The sequence below is a fragment of the Cavia porcellus genome, unplaced genomic scaffold (genome assembly GCF_034190915.1).
Source record: "Cavia porcellus strain 051 isolate PalLab524CR breed Dunkin Hartley unplaced genomic scaffold, mCavPor4.1 scaffold_28, whole genome shotgun sequence".
Lineage (NCBI taxonomy): Eukaryota > Metazoa > Chordata > Mammalia > Rodentia > Caviidae > Cavia > Cavia porcellus.
The window spans coordinates 27,648,438-27,675,488 of NW_026947511.1; the positions used below are offsets into that span (position 1 = coordinate 27,648,438).

Here is a 27,051-nt window from a genome sequence, read left to right on the forward strand (position 1 = left end):
AAAGAATTATGTAATGTTTTCCTGACTGGTTCCTTTTACTTAGGGTAATGTTTTCAAGTTTCATTCATATTGTGGTATGTCTTGCTGCATTTCATTCCTTTTTATTGCTGTATAGTATTCTATCTTATGGGCATACCACTTTTTTTTTGTCTCTTCTTTTTTTTATCGGGGATCTAACTCACGACCACCTACTTGCAAGGCAGGTGCTTATGCCGCTGAGCTAAATCCCCAGCCCCCAAAATACATTTTTGAAATAAAAGTAGTTTTTCTATGAAAGAAAACAGATATAAATGATTCCCTAACTTCACCAGGGAAAGTTATTGTTATCTTTGTTTTTTTTTTTTTTTTAATTTTATTTAAGGAGAAAAAAAGAAAAAAAAAACAGAAAAAGGGTACAAGTTATACAGAATTTCAGAAAAAATAAACAGTAGGAAATCACTAGTTAATTACATATTGTCATCTTAGAAATAGTTGTTGAAGTTACAAAATTAAAGCATATAGAGGGGACTTTCAAATAGTGAGACTGCAAACAGTTTTGTTCAATGATCCAACAAAGCTCAGAAATATGGTTATCTTATACACTTAAATATATATGCAGTTATATCTTTTAGAGAACTTTCTTTTCCTTCCTTTTGTACAATGACAATTACATATTTTGGATTTTATTACTCCCACAGTTCTTATTACTTTTTTTTTTTGAAGAAAGTAAAACCAAATGTGACATACTAGGACAGAGTCAGTCAAATTAAAAGGATGGACATAATACATAATGTAAAAACAAAATACAAGGTGATAATAATGGTTACCATAATGCCTCTTGTTATCTTAAAAAGAATTGCCTGTATTATCAGTTATAATAAAATTGAACAAAACAGTAAAGAATAAGACCAATAAAACCAAAACATTGGAGACATTAGAGGACTTCAAAAGAAGATAATAGTCAACCAGAATGGGCGTCACAATGAATCTTATTGTCTTCATAGTTGTTGCCTATACTTTCAAACTTGGTACTATCAAGCATAGAAGAATAGAGGAAAATCAGTCAAAACAAGATGGTGAGAGCAATACAGAGTTTCAAATCAAGTTAATAGGAAATCAAAGTGGGTTATTATAATGTATCCTATTTTTAATTATTTTTCCCTTAATTAAAAGGATAAAAATGAAAAAGTAATAAAAAGGAGATTGAGATTAAAAAAAGAGGGCATAACAACAAAACAGCGCAGGTCAAAACATAGCCATTTAAGCAAAATAGTGTTTCACAAGATAATCTCGACATAATAGTAGTTACCATAGTGTCTCTTCCCTTAAAATCTTTGGGTATAACTTCGTATACTGTAGCATCAAACATATCAAGACAATGTAAAACCGTTCAAGAGAATGACAGTATTACAGGGTATTTAGAATCAACTAACAGAAATGAACAATGGTTTCTGTATAATCTCCTTGTCTATAAAAGTTTTTGTTTATATTATCACATATAATAAAATCCAATAAGATACAACACGTTAAAAGCGATGGAGACAGAAGAACAAAAGCTTGATGGGACTTCAAAACAAGAGGATATTAAGTCAGCACTACCTATTATGATGTCTTGTTCCAAAATGGCTGTTCCTACCATCCAATCTTCTCTGCCTCATTTCTGTTGAGCTCTTTTTCTGTCATTAGTTGTCAGTTTGTTCTCTTCATTTTGCTTTCTGCTCCATTCATTGTGGCCGCTCTGCCACTGTTTCTGGAATCTTGGTATTTTTCATTTTTAGAATATCCTGTAGTAATCTCTGTAGAGTTGAATTGGTGGTTGCAAATTCCCCTAGTTCCTCTTTATCCTGGAAGCACATTGTTTTTCCATCCATTTCTAGGGACAGTTGTGCAGGATATATCAATCTTGGTTGGAGGTTATTATCTTTCAAAGCTTGAATTATTTCCCCCCACGCTCTTCGTGATTTGATGGTTTGTGCCGAGAAGTCTGCTGTAATTCTGATGGGTGTTCCCTTGTAAGTGATCTGTTTCTTGTCTTTGACGGCTTTTAATATTCTGTTCTTATATTGGATTTCTGGAATTTTGATTATTATATGCCTGGGTGTAGCTCTGTTTGGGTTGTAGGTGGCTGGGGTCCTGTATGCCTCATACATCTAAGTATCTTTACCTTTTGCTAAATTAGGGAAATTCTCTTGGATTATTTCTGTGAATAGCTTTTGTAGTTCATTTGTTTGAGTCCCTACTTCTTCTTTTATGTTCTTAATTCTTAAGTTAAAGATCCTCTTATCATCTTCTAGTCTTTGTATATTGCTGTTTGTTTTCTTGTTATTTTTATTTATTTATTTATTTTTTTGTCTTTTTCGGTTTTACCGGTACCGGGGATCGAACTCATGACTGCCTGCTTGCAAGGCAGGTACTTATGCTGCTGAGCTAAATCCCCAGCCCCCTCTTGTTATTTTTAAGAAGTTTTTCATTTCATGCTCCCACCTTACAAATCTGTCCTCCAGTTCTGATAATCTATCCTTAGTTTCATTCAAACTGTTATGCCAGCTTTCAATAGAGTTTTTAGTTTCCTGATAATCTCTTTGAACCTGCTTCACGTATTCTATGTTTTCTCTATTTTCTCCATCAAACAATTCTCCCCTTTTTTTCTGTTCTTCTATTCCACCATCTGTTTTTTCTTGGGCAGTGCTTAGCATTTCTCTAACTAGTCTACTTATTTCTTGCTTTATTTCATTAAATATTTCATTTTTGAACTCGTCTATGAGGCTCCAGAGATACCGCTTTATGTCTCTAGGTGCCGTGTCTGATATTGCATATTTTCTGTCTTCATTCTCTTTTGCATTTACCTTTCCTGGATCAGTGTTCTCATGATTGGGGGCTGAGGGCCCTTTCTTGTTGCTCCCTTTTCCCATACTTTTTGTTCCTTCCATACAAGCCTATGTAGGAGGCCCATTTTTTTTTTTCTTTGTCTGTTACACCGGCAAGGTGTTCCCGCCCACTGCAGTGTACTAGGGAGACATAGACCTGGGCAGCCTCTGCTGGGCCCGCTCCTCCAGGTCAACCTACTGAATGCTTCACTGCTAGGGTGCACCGCCATGCGCAGGGACCTGATTTGGGCTAGCCTACTGGATCTTAGTCCATGGCCTCACCAGGCCAAGCGCTCCCCACGACTCCCACTTGAGAGGGGGATATGTGACTAAAGTCACTGCAGGGCCTTCTTCCGGCTAGTCTGCTCGTTCCCAGAATGTCCTCTGTTGGAGCCTCCTAGTCTATGAAAGGGTCCCCATTTTTCTCACTCACTGCAGGTCAATGCGGGGCTCCCGTTTGGTTCGCCGATTCCCACTCTCAGAGCTTTTGCGTGTCTCTCTCCCTGCCGTGCGGATTGGGACGCAGTATCGGCAGCAGGAAATTCAAATTGCGGCTTCCAATGGCACAGAATCCAGCTTCCGCACTGAGATTTTATCTGTTCCTGTTGTAGCATCAGGATTGTATTTCCAATTGGTTTCTCTCAGCTTAGTTCATTCCTGGGTTGGCAGGGTACGTCTCCCCTCGTAGGACTCCTCACACAGCACCTCTCCTGGATTCTAAACTGATAATCTCAGAGAGCCTCCGTGGCTGCTGTTACTTGTCCGCCATGTTCTCCCGGAAGTCCGTCATCTTTGTTGTTTACTGGGTTGCCTGTGACCCCAAACAGTAAAAGTAAAATATGAGATTTTTCATTTACTGAAATCTAAAATAATATGCTAGGAAAATAAAGATATGATAAACTATGATGTAGAGGAGGCTGGAACTCACCAAGAAGCATTAATAGAAATGACCAGCTGTCCTTTGTGACAGAAAGCAACTTAGCCAGAATGTGTATGTGCCATTGGAGAGGAGATAAACTGAGCCACTTTACCTTCTGGCCAAATTAAAATGCTGCTTTTGAATACTGTTTTGCTTGAAACAAAACAATGAATGTAGGTAAGATTAATTATTCCTCCTGTTTCTGTTGCCAAGAAAATAGCTTATGTACGTCTTTTACCTATATCCCAAACTTTATTGGGAAACTCGTATTTTAAGGCTTCTTTATAACTTACTTTTTTGTTTTTATGCTAATACACGTTTACTCTAAGAATGCTCTTATCATTCATTCCTTCATTTTCAGCTATGACTTGTAAACTAAAAACAAGTAGATCTCTGTATCCCTTCTTCACCAGTGTTCTGATTCTGAATTTGCTGTTAATTATAGGGTCTTGGCACTCTACCAACTCCCCTGTATATATACACATAAATACATATAAAACTGCCTGGTAACTAAGGTATTATTTATACAAACAAAAAGTTCTTTGAACACATTACAAATGCTATACCTAGAAACATCCACAAGCTACTGCTAAATAAACCTTTTTTTCCCAATTTAAAAAAAAAACAAAAAAACAAATGCTATACCTTTTAATTAAATTTTCCTTAAATAACCAAGCATTTGAAGCCTGATTAAAAAAATTTATTATTTTAAAATAGTTGAGGTTCTTTTCCCTTTAAACAGTCTAACCCAGAATGGGTCTTCTAAAGACATGGAATACTTTTATTCCTAGTTGCATGTGATTGATTCCTTGTCAATTTGCTTTATTTAAACGAAAATCCCTATAAACAGAGGCAGTCTATATTAAATTGTATGGTGGTGTTAGTCTTCAAAATATCTTTTCTTAGCATTTTAAATCTTGTTTGATTATCTTCACTATTAAAATCTTGTTCTTAAATCTTTTAAAATTTCTTTTACTTTTTTTTTTTTTTTTTTTTTTTGTCTTTTTCCTTTTTATCTGTACCGGGGATCGAACTCATGACTGCCTGCTTGCAAGGCAGGTGCTTATGCCACTGAGCTAAATCCCCAGCCCCAATTTCTTTTACTTTTAAAAATTTTGCTTTTCTTGCTGGGCACGCCTGACCAAGCCTGTAATACCAGCATTTTGGAGGCTGAAGCAGAAGAATCATTGTGAGTTTGATGCCAGCCTAGACTACATAGTGAGACCCTGTCTCAACAAACAACAAAAAACCCCCCAAATCTTGCTTTTCCTGTTTTTATTAAGATATGATTGTGTTTATTTGCTTTTGTGTTCTTTGTAGTTTAGCCTTCATTTCTAAAATGATTTTTACTTTTATTTCTTATTTTCTGATTTTTCTCACCTTATTCTGATTTGGGGTTATTTTCTTAGTATCTTTAAACTTGTTTTGAGTGGATTCTTTATTAGGGGTAGATGTTGAGACAGGGACTTGCTGTGCAGTTCAGGTTGGCTTTGAACTCACTGCTAGCCCAGGCTGGCCTCTGTCCTGTTGTCTCAACCTCCTGAGGGCTCTAGGATCACAAGCATGTGCCACCACACCTAGGTCATCTTGTTTGGAAATGAGTTAAAGTTTTGATGTGTCTTATCTATAGAAATGTTAATCTTTCCTTCTCTTTTTGAAGATAAATTTGTGTGGAATTTGAGCTTGAAATTTCTGTTAGTCATTTTTATGTGAAATTAGTGTTTCTAAACCTTTGAATTTTTTTTTTTTTTTTTGGTACTGGGGATTGAACTCATGACCGCACACTTTCAAGGCAGGCGCTTATGCTGCTGAGCTAACTCCCCAGCCCCCTTTGAATGCTTTGAATAAGATAGGTTTTTTAAATCAGCAGTCCTAGATAGTAGTTTTGAGGGTTTACTTAATGTTGGATTGTGCGTGACCCCTTTCAATTTCATCTCTTATTTTCAGGTTGCTACTATGCTTTTGGGTTTCTTAAGGCTGACACCCCACTGTTTCCCTTTGATTCTTGCTGCACAAATACTAGTACCACGTTACTCAAAGTAGCTATAATGGGCTAGGTTATATAGTGTTAACGAACAACTTTAAAACTGAGAGACTTAAAAGAACAGTGGTTTGGTTTTCTTTTGTTTGTTGGTTTTGTTTTTTGGGATTTTTTTTTAAACCCAGGCCACATGGATCAGCTGAGGGCACTGTTGTATGTTGCCACCACCACTGGGAATAGTCTGTGTGGCCGAGGAAGACAGATTTCTTGAGTCTCCCACAAGCAATTAAATACCCCGTCTGAGGGCTGGGGATTTAACTCAGTGGCATAAGCGCCTGCCTGCCTTGCAAGCGTTAGGTTGTGCGTTTGATACCCAGTATCAAAAAATAAGTGAATAAATAAAAATAAATAAAAACCCCACCTGAGAAGTATCAAAGATTACTTCTGACCAAATTCATGGCCTCTAGTATCACTCTCATATACTACCTAATCATTAAAGGGGGCAGGGAATACAGTCATACCATACACAGAATTCATAGAATTGGAGATATTTGAATAATAATGATTATGATTACTTTGATCCTCAAATTCTTACAAGAATTTATCCTAAGGGTTGGGAATATAGCTCAGCATCCCACAGTGCCTGCCTGGCAAGTGCAAGGTCCTGAGTTCGGTTTCTAGTAGCAAAAAACAAAACAAAAAATTTATCCTAAGAAAATCAGCTTTATTTGTTACATTATTTTTATTATTTCAAAATTGAAAGCCACTTAAGTGCTCAATGTAAAAAACTAAGGTGTGATAATAACCTTTAAATACTTATAACCATTAACGTGATGATATACCTATATTTATCAGCATGAAAAGAGGCTTGCTATAATTACAGAGTCTATTGAGCACTTGCATGGTCTAGATATATCCTTTAAATTCTTCACTAAGAATTTCCTTTTTTTATGTACTGGAAATTGAACCCAGGGCATCACACATGCTAGGCAAGTGCTCTGTCACTGAGTTATATCTCTATTCCACAAAAATTTTCTTTTTGAAAAAAACATGGAAACAAAGCTTTTGTATGTAGAGAGAGGAGGAGGGGTTGAAGGAAGGGTAGGGGAATGGAAAAAAGACCAAGTTATATCATGTACAGGTACAAATTCTCTAAGATGAGTGTGATCACTGTGTGTGTCTAAAAAATGTGCCAATAAAGTCTGATTTAAAAAAAAATACCTTTTTATTTTTCCCAACACCTTACAGAGGTAAGTACTGAGTGGATACTGTTAATTTTTGTTTTTGTTTTTTTGTATTTGTTTTTGAGACAGAGCCTTGCTATACTGGTCAGGTTGGCCTTGAATTCTAGAGCTGAAGTGATCCTCTTGCCTCAGCCTCATAAGTAGCTGCAGGGGTACATCACAGTGTGTTGGAATTTTTGTTGTTTTTTAAATTTGTGGTACTGAGGGTTGAACCTAGGGCCTTTACACTGAATTGCATCATCAACCTTTAAAATTTTTTTTTTTTTTTTGAGATGGGGTCTTGCTAAGTTACTAAGTTGCTCAAGCTTGGCTTGAACCTGTGCTCTTTTGCCTCAGTCTCCCAGGGAAGAGTGAACTTGAGACTTTTAAAGAGAAATACTTTAAACAAACATTATATTTGGAATAAGATGAATAAAGAGGGCTGGGGATTTAGCTCAGTGGTATAAGCTTCTGCCTGGCAAGTGTGAGGTTGTGAGTGCAATCCCTGGTACAAAAAAAAAAGTTTCATTTGATATATCATTTATTTTAATATAACAAATGGAAAAGAAAATGGACCTTATATTTTGCTTTTTTTTTTTTAAATCCAGGGAGTTTTTTTTCCTTTTTTAAATTGGAAAAGGTAGTATGAATAAAAGAGGATGAAAGCTTATTGTGGTTAAGAAGATTAAAAATAAGTTATCTAGTTTTTTAAAAAAATTATATAGTTTTAAAATATTCTGCTGAAAGCTATCATGTTGCACTGAAAGACTTTTGAAGAATTGATTGTGGAATCTCTGCTAGGCGGCCCTTCAGTAATTCTATAATGAGAGTTCTAGAATATAGGAAAAGCCCTCCTGCAGATGAGGCAGAATATAAACATGATCAATCTGGGAGATGGCTATATCAGATTTCCTTGTGCTCTTGTAGCTTTTCTGTAAGTCTGTATTTATAATAGTAAATCTAAAATGTAGAGTAGTGGTAAATTCTTTGATCCAGTTTAGTATAGTGTCAGTTACTTTGCTGTCTTACAGAACAACTTGTAAACATACATGCTTAATTACGTTTTTTTGGTTTTTTTTTTTTTTTTTTGGTACCGTTGGTTGAACTCATGACTCTACTGAGCTAAATCCCCGGCCCCAGTTATGTTTTTTTCATGCCAGGATCCTGTCAAATAAACTGCATTCTATATTTAAAAGTAAGCATATTTTAACATCAGTGAAAGGTCAAGGAAAATTTCAGAGATCAGTTTGAAGAGAAAACTAAGTAGATACACATTTCTACTTTTAATAGTGTGTTTTCATAAATTCTGAAGAGAACTGTAATTTAAAAAACCATTAGACATAATCATATTCAAACAAAGACATTCTCAAAAACTGCTGCCAACTGGATGTTTCAGAAAATACAGGTTGAATATTCTTTACCAAAAGAACTGAGGACCAAAGGTGTTTCAGAGTTTACAATATTGATATCAACTTTTACAAATTGAGCATGTGCTTAAAAATTTTCAGATTATGGGTTGGTGGTATCACTCAGTGGTGATTACTTGACTACTGCAGCAGAGGCCCAGGATATGACTCTCAGCACTGGAAAAAAAAAATTCAGATTTTAGAGTATTGTGAATTTTTGATTTCTGGTCTTGAGAGTGTTCAACCTGTACATTTTTAAAATGTGCTTTACTGGTACAAATTAGTTAATAGTTCTAGTTACTGCCTGACTTATGAAGCGGCTGATAGTTATACTTGTTTATTATTTATAGTTTAAGCCTTATATTTTTAGTATATATAAAGCTTGGATACTTATATTTGGTGACGTTGACAGTATTGTTTGCCCTCTAAAAACAAAGCAAAATTTAAAAACTACAAAAAAGCAAAATAATTCATTTTAGAAGTAACCTGTTAATATTTTCTTTTCATGGCTTTAAAAAAATACTGTTGGCATTGTACTTGTACACAGTTTGACCATGCTTCCTTCATGTAACATGTCATGCACATCTTCCCACACCATTGTAAATTGTTTGACACTATTATTTTTAAATGTCTAATAATATTCCATCATACGATGTATCACACTTCTTTTTTTTGAGATGTTAATTTTGGAGGAAACTTATATTGGTTACAAGATAAGGATAGGGATATACTTGTAGCCGTAGCACTCAGGAGTCTGAGGCAGAAGGATCACCTCAAGTTCTATATAGCTTCAAAAAACAACTAAAGGGGGAAATGGAGAAAAATGAATATTTTAATTTATGTAGTTTGTTAGCAGAAGTTATTGGACCTGTATTTTCCTTTGATCCTTATTCCTGTTGTCTTCTGCGAAGCATGATATTTGAGGAAATCTAATTTTAAGAGTCAACATTATTTATATTTATGATAGTAAAGAAACCTGGGGGTTGGCGTATAGTTCAGAGGTAGAACTTGTGCTTCGCATGTTCAAGATCCTAGTTTCAGTCACTAGTGCCACCATCACCAGCAAATGAAACCAGGAGGCATACTATTTTATTTTATTTTTTAGGATAAAAGATCCTTTGCCAGGCATGATGGTACATTTTTAAAGTCCCATCTGGGAAGCTGAGTCAGGAGGATCATGAGTTTGAGATCTGCTTAGGTTATGTAGACCATGTTTAAAAGTAAAAAAGAGAGGAGAAAAAATAGCAGAGAATCCTTTGTTAGCTAATTCTTTTTTTTTTTTTTCCTTTGGTACTGGGTATTGAACTCATGACCTTGTGAGTGCCTGGCAGACACGCCACTGAGCTCAGTCCCCAGTAAATGTTAGAAATTTTTTTAAATACATATGTACTATACAGATTTTTTTTTTTGGAACTTAGTATAAATATGGTATGATAGTTCACACCTGTAATCCCAGCACTTTGGGAAGACTGAAGCAGAAGGACAGCCACAAGTTTGAGGTCAGACTGGGCTACATAATAAGACCCTGTCTCAAAAAGCAGGGAAAAAAAAAAAAAAAGAAAGAAAGAAAGAAAATACCCCCGGGCTGGGGATTTAGCTCAGCGGCATAAGCACCTGCCTTGCAAGCAGGCAGTCGTGAGTTCAATCCCTGGTACCGATAAAAAGGAAAAAGACAAAAAAAAAAAAAAAATAATAATAAAATAAAAAATACCCCCAAAATGCAAAGTATAAATTTAAGGTTCCCACTTGGCAAATACATGAATTTAATGATTTTGAGCTTATATGCACTTAAAAGTAATTAAGGTAAATCATATTCAAAATTTAAACCTTTTGTACTTTCTGGTTTTAGGATAAGTTATAGAATCAGGGCAGTAGGCTCTCACTCCCTTAAGAAAGAGTCTTTCTGTATAGTCAAGGCTGGCCTGGAGCTCACTATGTAGCTTAGGCTGACCTGGAACTTGTGATCCTCCTGCCTCAGCATCCCAAGTGTAGGGGTTACAGATGTGTGCCAAAGTATGCCTAACAAGTTTTGCTTTTAATGTTAGGAATTATAGCAATATATTTTTGGTTACAAAAGCAAAATGATGTTTTTGATCAATTTTTGGACTTAGTGATTATTTCACATTAAAATAGTATTAGTCCTAGAATTGTTTTGTTATTTGACCAGCAAACACATGTCAATAGTATAAGGTTTTCCCTTTGAGTCCTTTTATATTTCCCCAGCTCTAATGAGGAATTCCTTCCTAATTAAAACAGATGCTTTATTTAAGTGTATGTGTGAATAATAAGTTTGTTAGTGATTGTGTATGAATAAATTATGCCCTCTCTGGTGCTATAAAGTCATCCTGATGTATGTATGTGGTGGCATCTCATACTTCATAAATGAATACTTAAAATACTTATATATTGCATTCATCTGGAAGGGATCTAGTAGTCCCACTCAAAGGACTGTTAACATCTCTTATAATTTCATGTTTTGGCAGGTAAACCTAGCCTTTAAACAACCTGGAAAGAGGCTAGAGCACCAAGGAATTAGAATTGAATTTGTAGGTCAAATTGGTGAGTTTTAAAATAGTATTACTTTTTTTCCTTTGATAAACAAGTTTTAAGAAGGTTGTATTTGACACTTAACTGAAGTAGAGCTTAGCTTTGTAGAAGGAAGAAAGGAATTTTGCAAAATGAAAGACAAGACTTAATAAATTGTTTCTTTTTAATTGTATTAAATACTTGACTCATTCTGCCTTTGTTTTTGTATGTCATACTAAAAGTGAAAGGAGTTACATAAACTACCAGCATTGAAAAATAATTGAAGTAGATTAGTTGATTCGCTGAAATTTTCTTTCTACATTTTTCACCAGCCTTACAATTACCAGGCTCGCCTTCATCTTTCATTTTCTAATTACTCATGCCACTTGTCTACCTGATCTACTGTGTGTGCCTGTAGCCAGACTCTCCTGTCAACAGAAAATTCCATCTGATAGGGAAAGGAGTAATTCCTGATTTAAATCATATTGTGTAGATTTCTGATGTGTATTTCAGGAACATTCTTGATACAGCAGGAAGTTGAACTGAATATAAATCTCTATACACTATAGATTCAGAAAAGGACTGGGAGTGTGGCTCAGTGGTAGAGCATTTGCTTTAGCATATGCAAGGCCCTGAGTTCCAATCCCCAGCACTTCAGAAAAGGAAAGAAAAGAAATCTGTAATTTTGTCTGGATAGCTATGTTTTAAATCCAGCTTTTCAAGTTTTACTGCACATTTTTAAAAGAGTCAGTTAGAATGAGTGAATATTATTTGTTTTTATATCTGCTCCAGATGACTACTAGTGTGCTCGAGGGGCAAGTTATAGTAATTAACTGATGGTTGGTTTTATTCTTTTGTGTTATTATAGTTTTATTGGTATAATACTCAGAGTCCACCAAAAGTGTATGTATCAGGAAAAGAAAAACTTGTATAAATACTTAATACTAAATTTAGTGAGCCATCATGAAATTAATACAAATACATTACCTTTGGCTGTTACAGTTAAAGAGATGCTCAAAGTGGTGGCCATTAGCTTCCAGACATTAGTATGGTGAACTGCAGAAGTGTTTATATATTTTTTTGGTGGACTCTGTATTTTTTCGACACAAAACAGCAAAATAGAATTTTTGCCTTAAAAGGAAGATTTTCAAATAATTGCTGGTAATATGTCAAACATAGCTTCATTGGGAGAGCTCTAAATATATCAAAAGAATGATCATTTCTAATAGAAATTTCCAGTGTGCTATGTGTCTTAAATATATTTATGCTTAAATAGACCATAAATAACTCTGGCTTATTAGAGACAAATCCAACTAATTATTTTGGTTAAAAATTATTTACTTTGGAGGTAGAAGTTTGGGTTTTATTAAAATGGATATTAAATATAATTGGTCTCTTTGTTTTTAAAATTCCTTAGAACTTTTCAATGACAAGAGTAATACTCACGAATTTGTAAACCTAGTGAAAGAACTAGCCTTACCTGGAGAACTGACTCAGAGCAGAAGTTATGATTTTGAATTTATGCAAGTTGAAAAGCCATATGAATCTTACATCGGTGCCAATGTCCGCTTGAGGTATGAATGTGTATTAGAAAATGTAGGCAGGGTCACAATCAGAAAGTAATGGCTACTATTGATGTCTATGTGAACTTTTAATTATAATTTTAGGCTGGAAGACAATGTTTTAAAATACTTTGCCACATATTTTGGCTAATCCTGATCTGAAATAATAAAGAGCTTTCTATGATTATAGATTCAGAGAACCTTATTATGAGAAGTTTTGTTATATATTTTTAAATGAATTATCTCTTTCATTTGTTATATAAACTGAGTTATTCTCCAAATCTTTAGTTTCTTAACAGATCTCATTCAGTATACAGTTAGGAGGTGTTTGGAGCCCCAAACTAGCTGACTTATCCAAGGTACAAAAGGAGTGAACGGCAGAACTGAAGTAGGAACTCATTTTTATAAATTCCCAACTGAGTGTCCTTTTCTTTCTCCACTTCTTCATTAGGAAGTACCTCAGGAACCAGGGTAATTAAACATATAGTGCTAACCTGAATGCCCTGGTCCAGGGGTTTGCTTTCTATGTTTGATGTTACCCATCTGGTATTGGGTTGAACAACCCACACCCCAAAAAACAGTTCCTTAACTAGATAGGGATTCAAAACAAAATAAAACAGTGATATGGAGAGATTTCTTCAAGTAGGCTTAATAACAGCTCTCATTGGGGAAGTATTTATTCTAGCTAGAGGGCTTGGTGTGTAGTGTGCAGCTCAGTGGTGGAGTGTACGCACTTAGCATGCATTTTCAATCCCCAGAACCAGAAAACAAAAGCGCAAGCAAAAATAGAACTCCTTCATTAGGTAAATGAAGTAGGGTGATCCCAAAGGACTCCAGCCAAGGAGAAAGCTGTGATAATGCTTGCTTATTTAAAACACCTAATTTTTTTTACCTCATCCTCTCCATTAACTTTGTAGGTATTTTCTTAAGGTGACAATAGTGAGAAGACTAACAGACTTGGTAAAAGAGTATGATCTTATTGTTCACCAACTTGCCACCTATCCTGATGTTAATAACTCTATTAAGATGGAAGTGGGCATTGAAGATTGTCTACATATAGAATTTGAATATAATAAATCCAAGTAAGTACCTTTCACAAATAAATGTTAAGGGAAAATTTAAAAATTAGCTTTTCATATCTTTGAAATTGATAATTGCAGGATAGAATTGACATTAAACTAATGTTTAATGTCAGACCAGCAATCTCCTAATGAAAAGAAACTTTAGGAGAATGGTGTGGCTTCTAACCTGGGACAAGTGTCTTCCATAGTCTATCCCTGATAAATCTGCCTAACCACTTTATGTTGTTTTTTTTGTTTGTATGTTTTGTTGTTTTTGTTTTTGGTATCAGGGATCAAACTCACAACCTTGCCCTTGCCAGGCAGGCACTTAAGCCACTGAGTTAAATCCCCAGCCCTTGCCTAACCATTCATTGCCACAGAAGGCAGCCAGTGCCATTATGTCTATGAAAATTACTGTTTGACATAACTTCATTCTATCATTTTAAAACGAAAAGTCCTTTTTTTTCTGACTAGTGAAGTAGTATATTTTAATTATTGAAAATGAGGATATAAAGTAAAAGAAAATGAGTATCATGTATTTTCACTTTTACTAATGATGAAACTGCTATTAATATCCTCGTGTATATCTTTTTAGCAGGGAGGGGGAGGTATATAAGTTGTATTTTTACAAAATGGTTTCATATTTATTGTTTAGTACCTTTTTAAACTTTATCATAGAAGATTTCAAACATATACCAAAACACATAAGCAGTATAATGAACAAAATAATGAATATTCTATGTACCAACAGTATCCTTAACAACAAAATGAATCTTCATGTACCCATACTCTTGCTTCAACAGTTACCACCACGCAGCTTTGTTTTATCCGTGTTAAGGTTGCATACTTCCTATAAATTATATTGATACAAATTCTAAGTATATAATTTAATCCATAAAAATTACGCATCATTTTAAATGTAACTACTATTCTAAAACTATTTATAACTCTTCAATAGTTCCATATACTGTAATAGTCATCAGTGTTATATATCCCTATTTGTCTTATGTCTTTTTTTCCCACATGGTTTGTTCAAATTATTGTCCCAACAGGATCTACAGTGCATTTGGTTTTTTGACTCATTATGTTTATGGTTTTCCTTGTTTTTTTTTTTTTTTCATTAATTTGAAGAAATGATTGTGTCCTGTTTTAGTCCTTTTCTGCACATTCTTTGGTTGAGATGGATTTAGTGTTTCTCGTTTGTTTTACTGAAAACTTGGTACATGTGCCTGCAGAGTCTCAGATCACCAATAAAATTATCAAATAGTTTGAGACCGAAAACTTACCACTGGAGCATCCCTACAGACTTACATAATTGTGTTAATTAATTCTTAGGAAGAGGCTAAAAATCCTTTGGGTATTATAAATATTCCCAGGTTTATTACAACATAATTTCAGAGTACTTAGGAGTGGAATGGTCTTTGATTATTTGATACTGTAGCAGAAGTAAATCCTGTTAATCTTAGAAGCAAACTTTTAACTTGACCATCCAGAGGGAATGATTAGCCTAATTGTTAGCCCTAGTTAGAACTTAACCAAAATGTAAAATTAAAATTTTTATGCTTGAAGTGTTTCAGCGTATGAGGATATTTTCAACATGAAAACTACACAGGAGTTTAGCATCCTTATTATTATGCTAGAACAATGTACCTTCCATATTTGCATGATGAAATGATTAATTGAAATGGTTAATACTTTTTTGGGTAAAAGGAACACTATGAATAAAGTAGGATTCTTGGTTATTTACCCCAAAGATATCTATTAAAGCTTTTTACAACCTACTTCACTCTTTGTTTTCTTACACTGATACTTAGTAAGTGAAACTTCTTCCTACTAGGTATCATTTAAAGGATGTGATTGTTGGGAAAATTTACTTCTTATTAGTAAGAATAAAAATACAACACATGGAATTACAACTGATCAAAAAAGAGATCACAGGAATTGGTAAGTTGAAGAGTATTTGAATTAAAACTCGTTGATTAGCTGAAATTTTAGAAATCTTAAAATATTCTTTACACATAAATTTGATATTCACATTGAAACTTTGCTGTTTAATATTGCTGGTCACAAGTAACTGTTTCTCATTTGTTTTGGTTTTATTTTTTGAGGCAAGGTCTCACTGTGTAGTCCAGATTGGCCTTGTACTTTCAGTTCTGTTTCAGCCTTTTGGGTGCTGGGATTACAAGCTAACTACTGCTTTTGTTAAAAAAATTAATTATTGAAAATTAAAAATTATTGAGCTGCATGATGGGGCGCATCTCTTAGTCCTAGCTACTCTGAAGATAAAGGAGGAAAATCTCTGCTCCCTCTCACTGGAGCTTTGGCAATGAGCTGCATCCTCAGTCCTTTGTTCATTGTTAGTTTGAGACAGGGTCTTACTGAATCACCATGTTACTCAGGCGGGGGCTCAGACTTGTGATCCTTTTGCCTCAGCCTTCCAAGTGCTGAGATTATAGGCATGCACCACTATACCTGGTACACAAGACTCTCTTGAGCCCATGAGTTTGAAGGTAGCCTGGGAAATGTCTCATACTGAGACAGTCTCTCTTAAATAAATTAATTTTTAAGTAATAAATTCACATGGTTCAAAAAATAAAGTGTAAAAGGCTATGGTAAAAGTATTTTATTTTTTGTGACTTTTTTTTTTTTGTCTTTTTCCTTTTTATTGGTACCGGGGATTGAACTCACGACGGCCTGCTTGCAGGGCAGGCGCTTATGCCGCTGAGCTAAACCTCCAGCCCCAAGTATTTTATTTTTGTACCAATGTTACTTACAGATAATAAATTTTGTAACTTTTTTTTTTTTTTTTTTTTGGTACAGGGAATTGAACTCAGGGGCCTCCTGCTTGCCTCCTGCTTGCTGAGTCACTGAGCTACATCCCAGCATTTGTAAGCTTTTAAATCCTAAAGGCTGGGCATATGGTGTTCAACTGTAGTCCCAGCTAGTTGGGAGGCTGAAGCAGGAGGACTACATGAGCTCGGTAGCTCAGTAACTCAGGGCCAGGGTGAGAACCTGGTAAGACCCTGTCTCTTTAAAAAGCAAACAAACAATGCAGTAGTTCATATCTATAATCCTAGCTACTCAGGAGGCTGAGGCAGAAGGATTGCAAATTTGAGACCAACCTGGATATCTTATCCCCAAATAAAAAGGGTTGGGGTTCTATTTTGGTGTTACTGCACCGCTGGGTTTGATCTCTGGTACCACCAAAAGAGAAGAGAGGAGCCAGGTGTAGTGGTACATGTGTTTAATCCAGCACTCAGGAGGTTGAGGCAGGAGGATCACTGTGAGTTCGAGGCCAGCGTCAGCTACATAGTGAGCTGAACAGCCTAAACTACACAGTTATATAGTGAGACTCTTGTCTCAAAAAAAAAAAAAAAAAAAAAAAATCAGACTTTGCAGTCAGTTATAAATACCTGGGGCCAGGCATGGTAGTACGTGTACATAATCCCAGCATTTGGGAGCCTGAGGCAAGAGGACTGCTGTGAGTTCAAGGCCAGCCTGCACTACATAATGAGACTCTGTCTCAAAGATAAACAAATAGATAAACAACTATGGCTTTTTAATCTCTACTTGCCACCTGCTGGTAAGTTTAAGCATTTTAAGGTAATAAAACAATGCTTTAGATTCTCATTTGTTGTTTGAAAAGAAAATGTTCAAGAACTTTTTTCTGCTTATAAAAATTATGTTCTTTAATGTAAAAGAAAAGCTATACTTATTCAGAAAAGACTTTTGTCTTTGCATATTATATGTGTTAAAACTTAGGGATCATTACTGTAGTTTTGGTACAGTTTTTTTGTGTGTATGATGCTGGAAATTAAACCTGTGATTTTGTGCATGCTAGGTAAGTGTTCTACCTCTAACCCTTGGTACTTTTTTCCACTTAACATATGATTGGCTTCTTTTTTTTAAATGCCTAAGTTCAAATAATTCCTTAGAGGGTGACTCTCTAAATTTATCTGCGTGCCAGTACTCTTACTGCACAAGAGGTCTGGGAATTACAGAAAACTAACATGTAATGGGTAATTCTGACATGTATTGCTAGTTTCTATTTTAGCAGATACTAGAAAAGATGGAAGGAACTCTACAACATGTGAAGACTTTTGTCTGGCTAGGTGTGTAGTGCATACCTATAATCTCAGCACTTGGGAGGCTGAGGCAGAAAGATTGCTATGAGTTCAAGGCCAGTCTGGGCTACATAGTGAGACCTTGTTTCAAAGCCCTTTCCCCCAAGAAGATTCTTTGTCCTAGCCAGGTACTAGCCCAGGTGTGACCCTACTTTGGCTTCTGATCGGGGTGCTCAGGGTGGTGTGGCTGTAGACAAGAAGATACTTTTTGAACTGCATGTTACCTTTGGAAAAAAGGGTGCTTGTTTCGGCAGCACATACACCTTTGGGAAAAAGGAGGTATGAAACATTGATGAGTATATGAATTAGAAATAAAAAAATAGGAAAGAATGACCAGAGCCGAGCATGGCATGGTGGCATATAACTCTAATCCCAGCACTCTGGAAGGCTAAAGCAGGAAGATCCCAAGTTATCCCTTAAAAGAACCCTGTCTCAAAGTTTAGAAAAAAATAGGGGTTGGAATGTACCTCATTACAAAGACCCTGGATTTAATTCCCAGTGCTACCGAAATTTTTTTTTTCTTAAAAGTGGGAAGATAAAATAGTGCTACCATAATATAGTTGGAAAACGGGAAAAGGGTAGAAGGCTGAAAATTATATTATGGAAATATTTAAATTAATACCCTTCATTCTTAAACTAGGACCCAGTACTACAACTGAGACAGAAACTATCGCCAAATATGAAATAATGGATGGTGCACCAGTAAAAGGTAACACTTCTCATCTGCTTTTTTTGAGTAGTGAGGTGTCCAGGACAGTTTAGTCTGAGTAGACATTTGTGTTGAAGTATGTATAATTCTTATAAAACTATTGTTAACTTTTTTCAGATTTTATTGGTATATTTTAGATGTACATAATGATCACATTCATCATGAGTCTGAAATGTTTGTAATGATGATTTTGAGGATATCTTTCTTTGAACTGCTAAAAGACTGTCATATTATTCCAGTTTGAAGTAAGGTTAAGGTTTTGCTCAGTTTCAATTCTGAGTTTGAAGAGACAGTTCTGATTCTTCTCTGGCTCTAAATTTGTAATATTTTAATTGTCTTGTTATAATCGTTCATCTCTGTACATCATTTTTTTTTTTCATGCTGACCATAAGATGCAGTAAAACTCAGCATTAATTCCTGTGGTATTCTGGAGCCCTGATAGCCTCCCCCAAAAATGATTCCCTTACTAGATAATCCTCCGAGTCTGAAAACCATGCGCAGCATTTAATATATGTCTTTGGATTTTTCTTTCCCTGGTAATTTCAAAAAGTAGCTACTGTTGATTGAATGTCATTTATAAACAAGGCATTGTAGTTTAGGTGTTTTAAAGCTCCCTACTGGTCTCTGAGTCAGGTTCTTATATCCCTTGTTTTACAGACAAAACTGAAGTAGAGAGATTAAAAGGTTTGCCAAAGGTGACATAGCTAATTTTGGCAGGGTTGAGGTTTGCACCCAGGTTTGAACTCCACAGCCCATGTACTGTATATGTAACTTTCTGTTACATAATACTATTTTTTAAAATTCTAGCAATCAGAGTTTATGTTGAGGGATAGCTTTTATGTCTTTCAGCAATAGATGTGCATGAGAAAAGTCTTACATGAAGATACTTAAGAAGAGAATATGAAAATATCTCTTGATATGAAAATATGAAAAACAAAGCCATGAGCATCTGAGTAGCATTGTTTTTTTTGGTAATAAAGACTATCATTCTGTTTATCTTTGTGGATAAATAAGTGATAAATTTTCAATTCTTTATACAGATGCTTAGGAATTATGAAGATAATAAGGAGAGAGTTTTAGTTTTACTAAACTAGGTCTATACAGCACTTAAATGCTGGTACTGTTTAAAACTATATATTTAATCCACACAGTCCTTATTAATTCCCAAATGAGTACTGTTACTCCCTATTTTATAGAAACAGAATAGTTAAGTCCCACAAGCCAAAGTCATACAGCCTATAAATGGTGGAGTTGAGATTTGAACCAGATGTTCTGGTTCTACAGGATTGATTCTCAAGAGGCAACTTTGTCCCTTGCGGGACGTTTATCCTGGGACATTCTTAGGTTTTACACTTGTGGAGTATTTGTAGCTTCAGTGGGTAGAGACCAGGGATGCTGGAAAGTACATGGGTGCTCCCCGCAAGAAAGACTTTATCAGGCCCATTATGTCTTCAGTGCTGAGGCTGAAAGGCTGGTCTTTGTTAGTGCTGCAGTTCATGAGGACCTGAAGGATACGTATCTGCTCTGTAATGCTCAGTCCTGTGTTTGTTGTGACATTTAATCATCTTGTGTTTGTATATTTTTTTATCCTTTAGAATGAAATGGAAATTGCTTTTCTTTCAGGTGAATCCATTCCAATAAGACTGTTTTTAGCAGGATATGACCCAACACCAACAATGCGAGATGTGAACAAAAAATTTTCAGTAAGGTACTTTTTGAATCTAGTACTTGTTGATGAGGAAGACAGAAGGTACTTCAAACAGCAGGTATGATCCCACCTACACTGATCTTTTGTTCAGTGGTAGATCTACAAACACCTGGAAAGTAGTTCTTTTTTAAAGTTTTAGTGTATGAGTGAGTCACGGTTTCTAACATAGTGAAAATATTGATGATATAATAAAGTAATTGTGATGGGTCCCTCCTCATTTTTTTTTTTTTAATAAATGTTTATTGAAAAGCAACTATACTTGTACTTCATGGTAATGAAGAAAGAAAGAAAACACATCAGTCCCAAGAATATTAAAATATAAAATAGTTATAAATCTTACCACAAAGTTTATAAGACCTATATACAGAGAAATTAAATTTTTAAGAAACATTTTAAGATAAGACACGAGAAGATAATAATAGTTTCTATGAAAATCCTTGAAATCATTAGAACCATTTTGATATGGAAGAAAAAATTTGGAAGGCAAACATGACATTATTTCCAGAACTAATATACATTTATAATATCTTTAAGCTTCTCATTTTATTTTGTTTGGTTTGGTTTGGTTTGGTACTGGGGATCAAAATCACAACCTCTTGCTTGCCAGACAGGCGCTTATGCTACTGAGCTAAATCCTTGGCCATCTTTAAGCTTCTTACTCTAGGGAGACAATACAGTGCTTGCACATATGAGTTGGATTTATTTCTCTTATAAAGTATGGACTCGAGTTGCATCCATTTACCTATAAAATTCTCCAGCCAATCTTTATGGCTGAATAATACTCCATTGTAATTTTTTTAAAAGCCACATCTTTTTTTTTTGCAGTACAGGGGATCTAACTTATAACCTCATGCTTGCCAGGCAGGCACTTATGCCACTGAGCTAAATCCCCAGCCCCAAAATTCACATCTTTTTATCCATTCCTTAGTTGATGGGCATTTCAGTTGTTTCTAAGACTTTGCTATTATAAATTGTGCTGTTATAAACATGAGTGCACATGGTATCACACTGTGGTATGATCTTTTAATTCTGGGAAAAAGCAAAAAAAAAAAAAAAGCTTTTTAATAAAATGATATTCTAGTTGTTGTTTCTTCACAGTAATTCCTATTTTGGGGATTTAGCTCAGCGGCATAAGCACCTGGCTGGGAAGCCCAAGTCACGAGTTCAATCCCTGGTACCAAAAAAACAAGAGCAACACCAACAAAAAAGACTCCTCCAATAATTCCTGTTTGATAAGGGTTTTATTGTCTACACCAGTGTCTTCCAAGACTTTTAATGATTCTGTCTTCCAGCAGATTTAATACTTGTTTTAATATTAAGATCTTTAATCCATTTTGAATTTAGTGCATGGTAAAAGTTATGGGTCCAGTTTTAATCTTCAGCATGTGCAAAGCCAGTTTTTCCAGCACTGTTGATTTGTTTATTTGGTACTAGGGGTAAAACTCTCAACTTTGTGCTTGTGAGGCAGACACGTATGCCACTGAGCTAACCCCTTTTAATAAAGGTGGCCCAGCACCTTTATTAAAGAGGCTATCCATCCTTCAGTGAATATTTGGCACCTTTGTCAAAGATCAGGTGACTGTATGTCTGGGGTGGTTTCTGCATCTTCTAATCTGTTCCATTGATCCTTGCATTTGTTTTTCTGCCACTACCATGCTATTTTTATCACAATGCCTTTATAGTATAATTTCAGCTTGGGGACTGTGATGTCCCCTGCCTTGCCTTTGTTGCCCAGGACTGCCTTTGCTATTTTAGATCTCTTCTGGTTCCAAATGAATTTAAGGATTGTTTTCTCTGATTCTTTGAGGTATGCTGTTGAAATTTTGATCGGAATTGCATTAAATGTGTAACAGTTTTTCTCAGTCATTCCACAGATTCCAAAATAAGCTATAATTTGTCAAGGCCTTTGTTCTCTCTTTTTCTTTTTTTGGGGGTGGGGACAGGGTTTCTAGTTCAGGCTCTCCCTGAACTCTACGTGGTCCATGCTGGCCTCAAACTCCCAGCATCCTCCTGGCCTAGCCTTCTGAGTGCTGGAATTACAGCTGTGCACCACCACATCCAAGTAAAGGCCAGGAAAATCGCCTCTAACATTGTTACTAGGTTTCCAGACAAATTTGTTTATGTGTGTTTAGATTGTATTATGCATGATTCTTTTTGTATTCAATATTGTCTTAAATATTTTTCTTTTATCAACAGAGATCTCTTTTTTTCCCCTTCTACTTCTTTCCATTGTACTTTCAATAGCTGCATTTATTTCATGGATTTTGGGGTTTTACTCCGTTCTTCTTTTTGGAGATTGAACTCAGGGCCTTTGCACTGAACTACACTTTCACTCACCTATTTCCCCCCCCCCCACTTTTTAAATTAAATTTATGTATTTATTTATTTATTTGGTACCAGGGGTTGAACTCTTGACCTCGCACTTGCCAAGCAGACACTTGTTTGATTTTTAAATTTTGAGACAAGGTCTCACTAAGTCATTCAGGCAAGGTTTGAACTTTTAATCCTGCTTCAGCCTTCCAGAGACTTACCTATTTTATCTTACTGAACACTTCTATTATAAATGTCCATAAGGTGACCCAATGCTAATAGTCATTTTTCAAGTATTCATCATAAAATTTGTTCTTAGTCAAAAATCAGTTTAAACCAGGTATGAGGTGCACAACTGTAATCCTAGAACTCAGGAGGCTGAGGAAGCAGGATTGTCACAAACTCGAGGCCACCCTGGACTACATAGGGAGTTTAAGGTTGGCCTGAACTATATAGCGAGACCCTGTCTCAAAAAAATTAAAGTTACAGAGGACCCTAAATAGTATTGGAGATTTACCCTGGAGGCAGAGAGAGCTATTGAAGAGTGATCTAAGCAGTGTTTTCACAAGATTAATCTGATAGTGAGATGAAGGGTGAATTGGAATAAAGTTTTAGGCAAGAGAGGCAGGAGCCATCTGTTGAGAAGCAGTTTTAGAATCTAAGGTTGAAGTGACAAAGACTTAAATTTGGATGAAGATAATGGAACAGAAAACACAGGGAAATATTTGAGGCATTTGCCAAAGCTATAATAGCTAGGACTTCAGGTCAGATTGCATTGGTGTGTTGGTTTTATGTGTGGGTGCTGCTGAGGGAAGCAGGGAACCAGAGGGGCAGTCTTAAGATTAGGACTGGAAGAATATAGACCAGTTTGGAAAGAACAGGGAATTTAATATTTTTATAGTTAAAACTGAAGTTGCAATTAGTATTCCGTAGTGAAAATGTAAGGCCCAGTGGAGAACATTAATTTGTTGATGACTTGTGTGTCTTTGTAGGAAATCATCCTATGGAGAAAAGCTCCTGAAAAATTGAGGAAACAGAGAACAAACTTTCACCAGCGATTTGAATCTCCAGACTCACAGGCATCTGCTGAACAGCCTGAAATGTGAACTGAATAGGAGGAGAAAAGGAAAAAAATCCATACTCGTTGAGATTAAGTTCAGGTTAAAGATGGTTGCAGCATGTAGGGGGGAAAAGGCCAAAATTCCATATATAATAGTCTTCCTTTATCTTACAGTGCTGCATTTATTTTACAGTATAACTAAATGTTCTTCATGTATAAACATTTTAAAAAGTGCTTTCTTTGAAACACTGGAGATTTCCTAAGCTGCCTTTATTTTTATTTTTTACTGCACACCTTGATGATAAGTACTCAGATATTGCATCAGCATAAACATTAAAGATTTTAATTTGAATAGGAAGGTATTTGTAATTTTGCTTTCTTTCCTCATAATGTTGACTGTAAATCCTTTTCTTCTTTCATACTAATGAATACCCTTTTTTCTACATGCAAAAAATTAAATACAGTGTGTTCAAATCGAATTAGAAGATATAAGTGGACGTTATATCCAGAAAAGATTTAGAACATGGCATCTCAATATTTTTGAAAACTACGTTTATTTTTACATACATACATTAGAGAAATGTTTATGGAGTGTTTCACTGAAGGTGCTTCTGAGTCTACTGTTTCATAGCTTTTTGCGTTTGATCCTTTTTGATGGCTTTTGTGGTATATTTTTCCCCTGGGGATTATATGACATGCCATTATGGCTTCTCTCCCCATATTAAATAATCATTTTGCCATTTCCAGCGGTACCACCATATGTGTTCTGCAACACAGAGTTGATATATGTTGGCATTTTAGAACTTGTTAGCAGCTATATATTTTCCATAGTTAGAAATATGTGTGTATATATATATATATTAATTTAAGGCATATTCTTGTCATATGTATGCAAATATCATTTTCATGATATGTAGTCACTTTTCAGTGGAAAATTATGGGGTGGGGGATCAGGAGGGAACTCATGAGGCATGTAATTATCCAGATGTGGACAATTTCATGCTTTATAAACTGGAGTTATGGCTAGTTCAAACTCGACTTAAACTTCACCCAATGTGTCTTAATTTTTTAAAAAACACTAAATCCAAGTCATTTGTTCAGTGTCTAAAAAGGAAGGTTGCAGTTATCCACTCATATGCATGGGATCTATTTCAAATACACTAAATGTGGAGTGCGGAAACCAAAACAAAGCCTGCTGTTTAGAAAGTACTTTCACTTATGGTTCATTAAGTTTTTCTACCAATATCTTAAAATACACTTCAGTGCAAGTCTTTCAGCTAATCTTACTTTATGAGTGAACTAATAAGCCAACCTACATTTCTTTAAACCTGTTTTACTACTGTGGCACTTTTATACAATGGCCAGTAACCAACTTCTTTGCTGGCCAGAGGTTCCATGTACCATGTGCTGAAGCATTTTAAATGTGGGTGTCTATGAATGGTAATGTTCTCCTTCATGTAAGTGCCTGTTCAGAATTTTTTAAATGCCAAATATTTTCATGGTCACTTGCATGTAATAATTTAGAAAATATTCGGAGATTTTAGAATCTAATTGTATTTAACCAGCCTCAAATTGTGCAACCATAATGTATAATAAAGAATTTGAAACAGAAACTGAGCTTTGCTATTTTGATTAAAATAGCACTGTTTTCAAATCTCATTGATGTTCAGGATAGGATTTCTCAGTAGTTTGGGAAACTACGATTACAATTTTTTTTTTTTTTAATAAATAGTACCAGTTTCAGCTATACTGGGTGGTTTTTTCCTTTTGTTTTTTGATACCGGGAATCAAACTTAAGAATTCGTGCTTGCCAAGCAGGTGCTGTGCTGCTAAGCTGTATATATCCAGCCTGTGAATTATATAATGCTTTAACTAGCTGGCTTAAAAGGCTGTGTCTCCAAAACAATTACTCACTTTGTGTGAGGTTTTGTTGCGTAACAAATTCAAAGAATACAAAACCAAATTCATGTTTGTTGATTTTAGTCAAGAGTTGGCCAGTTAGAAATAAAAAGCTGAAAATGAGATTTGTGTTTTTACAAAGAGTACAATGTCTCACCCAGTGATTTTCAACCCTGGCTGCATATTAGCATCACCTTAGAAACTTAACCGTGACTAGGTCCCTCCAAGACCATAAAAAATCAGGATCTCAGGGAGGGAAACATCTGTATTTTAAAAAGCTATCAAAGATTGAGACCCTACACTAATGTAGAACACTGGAAATCTTCAAATACTTATAGTTGGATCAATACTACTTAGATCAAACTCTGCCTTTTCTTTCATTTTTAATTCACTAATGTTTGCATATGGTGGTTCTTTTTCGAGGGTTCCTACTTTTTTTTTTTTTTTTTTTTTTTTTTTGGCAACGAGGCTCGAATTCAACCTCATGATTGCAGGCAGGCGCTTGCACCTCTGAGCTAAATATCCCCAGCCAAGTTATACTTTCTCAAAAGGAATTTACCAAAGCATTGCCTATCAGCTAGAGGAAGTAGTTCAGTTGTGATTGTTAATTTTATTACTCATTTTATTGTATAAGCCTTTAAACCCAAAACACAAGGATTTCCTCAGGTATCTATCTATGGACCCAAAAATATCTGTTAATGGTATTCAGCTGTTAAAAAGTTAAAATAAGGGGCTGGGGGTTTAGCTCAGCGGCATAAGTGCCTGCCTTGCAAGCAGACAGTCGTGAGTTCGATCCCTGGTACTGGTAAAAAGGAAAAGACAAAAAATAAATAAATAAATAAAAGTTCTGTTTGTCAATTTAAAAAAAATGAGTAACAGGTTTAAATCATTTAAATATTTCTCTTAGTAGCTAGGAGTTTTAATATAGTTGGAGAAGAAAAGCTTCTCTCTACTCACATACTAAGTGGCTGTCTGTGTATAAATTTACAAAGTCCAATATGGAAGAAGAAAAAAACATTTAACCTGCTGAGCATGGTGGCACACATCTGTAATCCCAGCACTGAAGGCTGAGGCAGGATGATTACCGAGTTTGAGGCCAGCCTTGGCTACATACTGAGTTCAAGGCCAGCCTGAATTACATAGTGAGACCCTGCAAACAACCATTTAACCACATCGATGTGGGTTCATAAAAATGTGACTCAAGTATGTAGAATATGGATCTTACATAAATAATTTTAATGGAGCAGTGGGCACCTGAAAAGGTATTTTAGGTAAGATAAAATAGGCCCTTAGATAAACAGATGAGACAGTAATTTTTTGACTTTTAAGTGCATTGCCCACTTATTGTCTGGAGAGAATAGCCTTACCTGGTGGGTCTGTAGAAGGGATTTATGACAACTGATTTGAGAGAGTTCTGCTTTTATGCAGATAGGAATTTCTAGAACACGAATGCCTTCTCAAAATACCTGATAGTTTTTTTTATTTTTTGCACTGGGGAACGAACTCATGATCTTTGCCTACCAGGCAAGTGCTTGAGCCACTGAGCTAAATGTCTGGCTCTGCCTTCTCAAAGTCTAGTTACACATGGTGGCACACAGCTGTAATCCTTAAACTAGGAAGCCAAGGCAGAGGAAGAAGAGTTCATGGCCAGCCTGGGCTATGTAGTGAGACTCTTGTCTCAAGAAACCAATCGTTTTGTGCCTCAGAAGCATATTCT

At 35.5% G+C, this 27,051-nt stretch overlaps 1 protein-coding gene across 1 annotated transcript in view; it reads left to right on the forward strand.

The window, feature by feature from the left end:
* Vps26a (VPS26 retromer complex component A) overlaps positions 1–25,048 on the forward strand; it is a 32,688-nt gene extending 7,640 nt beyond the window's left edge. Inside the window, exons 3-9 of the mRNA XM_063239610.1 lie at positions 10,859–10,934; positions 12,319–12,475; positions 13,381–13,545; positions 15,362–15,468; positions 18,289–18,357; positions 19,981–20,123; positions 23,368–25,048. Of these exons, the coding sequence (XP_063095680.1) occupies positions 10,859–10,934; positions 12,319–12,475; positions 13,381–13,545; positions 15,362–15,468; positions 18,289–18,357; positions 19,981–20,123; positions 23,368–23,481 (831 nt within the window). The 3' untranslated portion in view covers positions 23,482–25,048. The remainder of the gene's footprint in view (positions 1–10,858; positions 10,935–12,318; positions 12,476–13,380; positions 13,546–15,361; positions 15,469–18,288; positions 18,358–19,980; positions 20,124–23,367) is intronic.
* Positions 25,049–27,051: the final 2,003 nt, after the last annotated feature.